At 39.9% G+C, this 9,120-nt stretch overlaps 1 protein-coding gene across 4 annotated transcripts in view; it reads left to right on the top strand.

The window, feature by feature from the left end:
• The window catches only part of DAB1 (DAB adaptor protein 1), a 111,521-nt gene that overhangs the window by 84,594 nt on the left and 17,807 nt on the right, over positions 1-9,120 (top strand). For 2 of the 4 annotated variants that reach the window (XM_029084025.1, XM_010164019.2), the window contains one exon: positions 8,305-8,361. The exons of the other annotated variants lie outside the window; for them this stretch is intronic. In XM_029084025.1, the coding sequence (XP_028939858.1) occupies positions 8,305-8,361 (57 nt within the window). The remainder of the gene's footprint in view (positions 1-8,304; positions 8,362-9,120) is intronic. 4 annotated transcript variants of the gene reach the window in all.

Below are 9,120 nucleotides of genomic sequence, written 5' to 3'. Positions count from 1 at the left end.
CAGGAATTCTCTCTCCCAACAAGAAATACAACACTTAATAAAAATGCAGCAAGTTTTGCTTGAGTTCGAATGGTATTGCTCATGTTCCCTGGACAGAGATCAATTTTCCATCTTGGGATTGTTTTCCTCTGGTGTGTTATCCTCAGGCAAGTTATCTCTAGTCTCTGCAAATGAAAGTGAGGGATTCTGAAGTAGTCATCTCGATGCCCTCTACCCTTGACTCCCTGTAGCCAGTGGAGAGAAATAGCCACTTCCTAGTGAAATTCCTCCTGTTTGTGTGAGATGTCCCTCTGACATGGAAATAAATGTGCATCTGGACATTGTTCTTGCATGGCTGCAGGGGAACTTTAAATAACTTGCAGGTATGATAACTTCTAAATAGTTAGGCTTAGGTATGGTGAGATCCACAGTGTAAAAACTAAAAGTCAGAGTCCATTTTCCAAAGGTTATTTTGAAACTGGGAAGTGTAATTCTTACTGGCTTTCAATAAGATACAGTTTCTTAAGAAATCAGGGCCATTTGGGCAAACAGTGCTTTCTCTGGGCGTATGAGATCCCCCTGGGGCTGAAGGTATGAAGCATCTTCCTGGTAGTGCCATGAGGCAGAAGTATTCAACATGGTATGTGCATCGAGATACCTGATGTTCTTACACAATCCTGTGCCACTGTGCGAGGCCGTTTGTCAGCAGGTGTCAAAGCAATTTATATTGTGACTCCTCATGATCTTTGATACCAAGTAATGTAAATACGGTGCAAATGAGGCGGAAGGGAATGAGTCTTGGTTCTTGGAATTTGAACGTACCCACTGAACTCAATTATGAGTGGTGGCTGGTTGCCAAGTCACATCTCTGACATTGGGATGAAGAGACTGCTTACTCAGTAGAATTCTTGTATTTCCCCATCTCTTTGCTGCATCCCTTCCCTGCAAATCTTACTCTTCTGTAGATATCCTCTGCCAGGCCTGCAGCTCATCTCCAAACACACACTTTTCATGATATCCAGTATCTCTCCCCTCGTCTGTATCAACTCACACTTCTTGTATTCATTCCTATTTTCTCTCTGCTCATTCCTTAGACCAATTTTCCTATTTTCCACTCACTGAGAACAGACATCAAGCTAGACAAAGAAAGCAAGCTTACCCCAAAGAGCTCGTGTTAAGTGGTACACGCTCCACTTAGAAATTGTGGTTCTGTATGTGAAATTAACTGTTCTAAAAAAGTGAAATGTTTAATGAGCTCTTTTTGTCATAATTTCCCATCGTCTCCCCATTATACATCCACATCAAGTTCTACCTGTCATGGTGTTTTTAGTAATAAGAGTCAGACTGTAAATACCCTTCATGGAGACTGTCAGTCACATCACAATACAACCTTCTCTTCTCATCAAAATGTCTAAACTATCTGCGTACAATTTCATGAAGGCTTTCAAACAGCTCGTCTTACTGCTGTATAAAGATTTCCAGGCACTATAGCTGATGCCTCACAATGCAGGCAGTCATCTGACTAGTGCCAGCTACGGGGGAAATAATACCAAACCAGGGTGGAGTGGAGAGTGGGTAATTTGGCTGCCTGAGGGTCAAGGTATGGAAGGAGCAGATGAAGCTGAGCCTTCGTAGAATCATAGAATGGTTTGGGTTGGAAGGGACCTTAAAGCTCATCCAGTTCCAACCCCCCTGCCATCAGCAAGGACACCTTCCACTAGACCAGGTTGCTCAAAGCCTCATCCAGCCTGACCTTGAACACTTCCAGGGAGGAACAGCCTGGGCAACCTGAGCCAGTGTCTGACCACCCCTCACAGTGAAGAATTCTTCCTAATATCTAATCTAAACCTCCTCTCTTCTAGTTTAAAGCCATCACCCCTTGTTCTTTCACTACCTGCATCTTAATCTTAATCAGGATAGTGTCTGAATGTTGAAAATATGCCCATGCAAAGTTTTGGCCCATCCATAATTTTATCTCTAGCATGTCAAATAGCAGGTTTTAATAGTCTGGGAATACTGATTCACAGATGAGAATAAAATGTCCTTATTTAATTGTTCATTTATGTCATACTGATATTGTGGGCCACATCTTGAGCTCTTTTTAATCTGTAGGAGTTGTCCTGCTAGCAGGGTTTCCATTTCTGCATTTGTGATACTATTCCTTGAACATGATCCTGAACCCTGAACCTCCATCAAAATGATTGCACACTATCAAAACATTGAACTTACTTTGCTTCCTAGTGCAGTCCTTCAGAATTTTGAGACATGGGACGTGGGAAAGCTGTAATCCAGCAGCACTGCCCATGACCAAATTTTCATCGTTCTCTCTCTGATTTTACTGGAGAAACAGCAAGAAGCAAGGAAGCAAGCAAAAGCTGCAGGTTTTGCCCTGGTGACACAGTTACCTTGTTGGATATAGGTGATGTGGGTATTAGTATGGCAGTTTAGATTTGTACTTTTAATACAGAACTCAGGCAATATAAAGAAGTGATAAACATTTTGGTGGCCCCTTAGAGTTACGCAGTCGGTTAGATCGCATGTCTCATGGCTTCATCTGTATTTGCATTCCTAGACTTACCTGGATTTCTAAACATTTCCTGGGGTAATTTTCTATCCCTTTTGGTATTCTCCAAAGTGGAGAAAAGAGGAATGTAGCTGAACAATAAGTCTAGCTTACTGATTGTGGGGTAAAGTTCTGTTACATATAGTGAATTTTGGTCTTTTCTGCAATATGCCTGGTGCAGATTTTATCTGCTGGCTGCTGATATATGAAGTTGACAGCTGCACGATGTATTGATTCACTACATGTTGTTTTGCTCGGAGCACTACAGCTCGTAGTAATTTGCCAAAACATTTATTTACACACAATCTGCTTTCTGAGTAGTGAAGTTTGTAGCTTTACCTAGAGTATATCATTGTATGCATTAAATTATATCAGTTGCACAATTTGGTGTTCATTTACAAATTAAAGCGGTTCTGGGGAATGTGCTGTATGCATTTTCCAACAGTTTGAGAAGAAGCTGTTGTAAGTTTTTACAGATTCATTCAGTGCTATCCCTATGTTATTAAGTACAGAAATACACAGGTCTTGGCTTTTTCTCCCTGCTGACACTCAGGAGATTTCAAGGTTTCGAAAGTACCATGATGACGTGGTATTCAGTAATGAAAGTAGAAATAACTTGTTGTTTATAGCTCCAGTCACCTGTCATTTTGAAAACCCTGAGATAGACTTGTGTAACTGTGCCTTGTTCTTTTAAAATAGTAAACTTAGGGATTATTTCTAATGCCCTTCCATTATTAAGTTTATTCTGTACAAGCACCCAATGCTGTCTCTGCTGCCACCATCTAAAACTGGAGTTTTGCTCCCACGTGGAAGTTTGGATTCTCGTCATTAATTGTCTCTGCAATCTACAGTTAAAAAAACCATTACATGTCACCAAGGCTGGCTGCATTGTGTCACCTGGGTGGTGCTGTAGTCCCCTGACATTAAAGAGTTCAGCTTTCCCATCTGAGCTCTTACAGTGTCCTGTGCCACTGTCCCCATTCCCATTTTCCCAGGGAGAACTGGTGGAGCTACAGACTGGGAACAAAAGGTGCGTTACTTACAGAAATAGATTCTCAGGCAAGAAATGCCTCTGATGCCAATGAACACATCTGGTGGAAACCTGGCCAAGGCTGATGCTGACGTCGAACCAGCCAGCAGCTTGTCATTGGTCTCTGATTTTCCACTGAGACACCCTTCCTCATGCTGAAATGAAGTTTGGTGCAGGCTGGCTTTTGCTGCTGTGTCAGCTGAAATGTTTTGCTCTTCCCCTTTGTTTCTAGTTTTCCGTTGAGTGGAAAAATGTTTCATTTTAATATCTTTGCATTGCATCAGCCGCATGCAGTAAATTGCACATGTTTGTAAAGGTACCTAAATCTAAAGCCAGGCTTCTGTTTCTAGAAGACAGATGTCAGGGCCTGTTAGTGCATAGGAAATGTAAATCACAACAGCTTTTGTAGCTTGCGTCAACATTTTGAAAGCCTCAGTGTTTAGTTCAACAACATAGTGATATTTCTGGACTTGCAGCATTTCTTTTAAATATATGTGGTGTGTCTGGTGTATACCATGGTGTATACCTTGCTCTCTGAACCCACCATGTGAGAAACTTAATTATCTCGGGTGTTGTGTTACCTGAAAGCGGCATGGGTCTGGCTTTAAGCTAGAATCACTCTTTTGGACTCTTGATTTATTAGTCTGTCAGACAAAAGCAGTAATAGAAACATTTTAAATACTGTTTCCTTTAAGAGTAAATACCCAAAGTACACAGGGAATTCAGAATTAAGTTCCTTCCAAATGAAGAGAAAATAAACACCTGAGTAAGCATATGTTTTGATCATATGAAGAGATCCTTAATTTAAAGGAAGCTGTTGAGCAACAGGGAAGCGAATCACTCAAAACACTCCTCAATAATCTATTACATCAATTATCCTTAAGCATCCCACCTCTTTAGCTGTGCAGGGTTGACTAACAGCATTTAGTGGTTGACCAACACATCCAGTGCTTCCCAGTGAACAAGCAGAGGAAACTGGACAGCTGGGGAATGCAATGGAGCTCAAGGCTACCCTTGAGCTTCATACCAAAGTTAGTACTTGGGTTTATTACTTAAAATACAGAGGAGAACAATTACCTGAAGAAGAATGTCCCTGACAAGTAAGAGTCACCCTATGAAACTGAAAAGAGAAACAAACAGGAGAGTTTCTGTGTCCCACGGGATTCTGAGCACTGGGTTTGAACACTGTGTGAGTGACAGATGCCCAAATGCATGAGTTTTGGATAAAAATCAATCAGGGTGGTTTTATGGTAGTGTGTGTTGCTGATATGATCTGTACCAGCTGGGAATCACTCTACATGTTCACAGCAGCCTTACAACTAAAAGGTTGTGCTCAGCTATACCTGGGTAAATCTCAGTTGATGGTAACGTCGTGGCTGCTGTTACCTCTGTGACTGGGAAAAGTTACGGCATTGGAGGATCTTTAGGATCTGTAGGAGGTTGAAGATTGCACAGGCATTGCCAATCTTTTCTTCACACATATATTCTTCAGTATATTCTCTTTAATTAGGAAGTAATTTAGCAATTCTTTGTTGAGTTATCATTCTACTCCATTAATCCAGCAGTAGTTTTACAGGAAAACAATATGTTGTTGGATGTTTTCAGTGAGTCTCAAGCTACTAGATGTTGTTTGACTGATGATGGGTTTAGTCACGGTTCTGACGTGCTCCTTCCTTATAGTTCTAATTGTTTTTGAGAATGAATTGCAGTTAATTAGCAAGCTGCTTGCAGCTCATGGAGCTCCTGGCAATATCAACATTTGTTGTATAATATTGTGCAAATAACTGAAGCTTTGCTTAACTAAAATAATGATTTGAACCACCAGAAAAAATATTTGACATAGACAAAATATTTACATTTTTAACTAAAATAAGAGCAAAAATCTTTAGTTTGACTATCCCTTTGCCTTGACATTAGACTTTCAGTGTAAAATACATGTTAGAGAAAGGGAATTGGAAATGCAGAGAGGCAGCATGGTTGGATGATCCCTCTTTGGTCTACTGGGCCAAGTGGTAGGGCACGTAGCCTGAGCGCAGGAAACCAAGTCTAAATCCTTCTGCTGTCTTAAAAGATTTGAATAGCTAATACCCAGCTCAAAGGTTAATTACTAATTGATAGTTAATTGCCATATTTACTATCGTTCATACTCTTTTTTTTTACTTGCTGAGCTCTGTATCAGAGTACAAGTCAATTGCTGTGTATTTTTTTCACGCTTTTTAAACAGCACCTTTGCTTCATTCTCTGCGATTTCAAAACCATATTTTGTAAGACACTGTCCTCTTGTTCGAAAAAGTAGAACAATATGAAGCAGGTTTTCTCATGCTGTAAGTCAGTGTAGATCCAGATCCCTTGCCTTTGGTAAAACAAAACTGAGTAGCAGAAGTTGAATATTTTGGTTTGTTCTGTATAGAGAAGTGAAAGAAGTAAGGTGCGTCGCGCTCCCGTGAGTGCAATAGGCCTGTCAGATTTCCCTTTTAATATCTCAACTTTTACATCACTTAGAAAAGATGTTTTTCAGAGTACTTGGCTATCAGAGGGAATAGTGTAGTGGAGGTGGATCATTTTTGGTTCAGGTTTATGAAAGCTGCAGTTTACTTATCTCTTATCTTTACTCATGGTTTTTCTCCAGCTCTTGGATAATATGTTTTTCTTTAGTGAATAGTGAAAAGTGTCATGAGGAATTTCATTTCTGGCTGGAGTGGTTTAAAAAGCTTGCTGCTGCTTTAAGAAGCTAGATTTACATATTTCATGTTTAAAAGATTTACAATATGTCTCACATGCCTATATAGAAAGATGGAGCTTTCATTATAGGTTTAATGTCACCACGATACAAGGATTAATACTCTTTCCTCTGCCTCGGTCTGCACGGCTGGTCGCAATTGACTGGTGTGTTCCTGGTTGACTAAACTGTAAGGGTGTTTCATATTCAAGGAGATGTATTTTTGAATAATTAAAGCAAGCTTTTACATCACTCTGTGGAGAAATCCACAGGCAGCAATCCTAGAGAAAGATCAAGGACTGGAGCATCTTTCCAGGCTTCTGGTTATTTTCTAGCATGCGCCGGGATATGGAGGGAGAGGGTTGTTGACTTTATTGTCAAGGTTAAGCGCTTTGCATCGAAAAGCTGAACTGGAGGAAGGCTCAGAGGGCCAAATTCTGCCCTCGGTAGCCGTGTTGCAGCTTCAGCACGGTCGCCTTTGCAGGCTGTTCTATGCTTCAATAGACAGGGATATTTCACCCTTAGGAAGTGTCTCCTCACCAGTGTGTGATGCAGAACACGAGCTGATGGAAGATGCAGCTCAAGTGCTACGTGGTAATTGGGCACTTGGGGATGTGCCGTGACATGTTGGGCAAATGTTTTCTGCAAGGTCCCGCTGTAGCACAGGTGGGAATTTCTAATGGTCCATTGAACGCTGGTGCACATGTTTCCTCAGTGCTGAGACGTGGTTATTTCTCAGCTGGTTTCACAGAGCGATGGGTGTGACTGGGGCAGGATCCGCTTCAGAGCGACGTGAGCTGCATCCCTGGGTGCTGGAGGATGAGGGGTTAAACGAGGGGTTTGTCAGAACAAGAAGTGATGAACTGCTGGCCAAAACTGTTCCTCATGAAGGTGTAAACCCTTCTGGTTCCATTTTAAGAATATTTTCAAGTTCTGTGGAGTTCTTTGAAGAAATGGGCACGGCTTTTTTCACACTTTGCTTACTTGGGGCTGGGGGCACATACTGTTGGCTCCAAGAAAGTGCAGAACAAGGCCCTTCCCTGGTTGTGCACCATGGCATTTTCTTCCTTTAACTTTGCCTTTTGCCAGTCTTTTTCTTTTGGGTTTGTTTTTTTTTTTTTTTTCAGACCTCTGATGAGATGAGGGATAAAAAAAAACCCGTTTCCAGCTGTTTCTGCCATTTTTAAACTATTTTCTTTTAAGATACCATGGGATTACTGGCTGGTAACTTGTGTTAAGCTTCTCAGTCATCTAAGATTTGATTTTCAATAACTTGCTGTTATGTTTGTTTCTTAAGAAATGAAGTCTCAATGCTACAATAAATGTTAACTGAAATTTAGCATTCTGAGGACACTGAAGTGATAATTTGTGTTAAATATGTAGATAGATATAGATACGTATGCATGTGTGGGCAGTGTACTCCCACATATATTTACATACACACAAACTGTGGATTTAAATATAACTTGAATTGACTTAAGTAATTTTTAAAATTACTATAGAAAGAAAATATTAATCTTAAATATGTTTACATTGATGTTATAGTTGTCCTAGTTAAGAGGAAGCTGTGTCTTTCTGCAAAGACTTGCTTTTAGAGCTTTTGTTGTCCAAAACTCAATTTTCTTTTTCCCCCTGAGGATGTTAAGCCCTTTCTTTCACCGAGCCAGTGAAAAGTTCCATTAATGTAAGCACGATCAGAGCTCTCTGGGTATGCTTATTGCTGAATTAATAACTATCTGGGAAAAATAAATAGTCATGATGCAAGTGGTAAAATTGCCTTATACACCAGAAGATGAGATTTAGTGCAAATAAAGTGTATGTTTGCCCCATATCCCAGCAGATTCAAACTCACTGTTTTGACTGTGTGGTTTTCTGTCTGTGCTCACTGCAAGATGGAAAGGGTTTTCATTTCAGTACTGAAGTCAATAATTATGGAGGTTATCATTTTCATGCTCAGAAATTCATGTCATTTTCATAAATCATTCATTTCATTTCATAAATCATGCTTTACAGCTGCAGAATGGAAACTTATTGCTGGACATTGATGAAAATCTTGTTTCAGTCACTCAGGTAAGGTTGTGACACTAAAAATGTTTTAAGGAAATAAAGATGAAATCATCTATAGGAATAGTGCAATTTGAAAATGTTCGACTTGGGATTAACTTCACTGGAACGTAGCTAATATCAGATGTGAATAATTTAAAAAAGCTTAATGGGTGAAATCAGTTCTGTAGTGACAGTGAAATCACAAAAATAAAAGATAACTATTTGGTGTCCAGAATCTCATATGCTGCAAGTGCATAAAACTACGTCTATGTGAGAGAAGATGCATTTGTTTACACAGGCTGAGAACTGGGTTGTAGAAACAAGCTAGATACAGAATCCAGATCTGAACCATTGGAGACTTTAAAGTCCCACTTCCAAGTGTTGCTGTTTAAAGCTGTCTCTAGTAAATAAATTATGAAGTTGTGTTCCCATAAATTTATTTTTGCATCCTGTGATGTAGTTCTATAGCTCCTGTTGCATATAAAGTTGTTATTTTGTGAAAATAATTCCCCTGTAAATATATTCCTTTTCCTTGAGGAATATTGTGAATAAGGGTTTATATTACAACAAAAAGTGAAGTTGGCTTTCCTATCGCTCTCTTCAGCTGCCTGTTTAGAAATCCATCCACGGAGTTTCTCTTAAGAGCTTTAACCAAATTATATCTGTGAAGAGTTTCCAAAGATCCATCACCTTGAAGCACTCTGAAAAGCATTATCATTCCCATTTTACAGGGGTATTAAGGCTCAGAGATCTGAGTTGCCACCTTTCAAAAAATACATACCC

Source organism: Antrostomus carolinensis, unplaced genomic scaffold, assembly GCF_000700745.2.
Source record: "Antrostomus carolinensis isolate BGI_N321 unplaced genomic scaffold, ASM70074v2 scaffold12903, whole genome shotgun sequence".
Classification (NCBI taxonomy): domain Eukaryota; kingdom Metazoa; phylum Chordata; class Aves; order Caprimulgiformes; family Caprimulgidae; genus Antrostomus; species Antrostomus carolinensis.
This window is presented reverse-complemented; position numbering and strand designations above follow the sequence as displayed.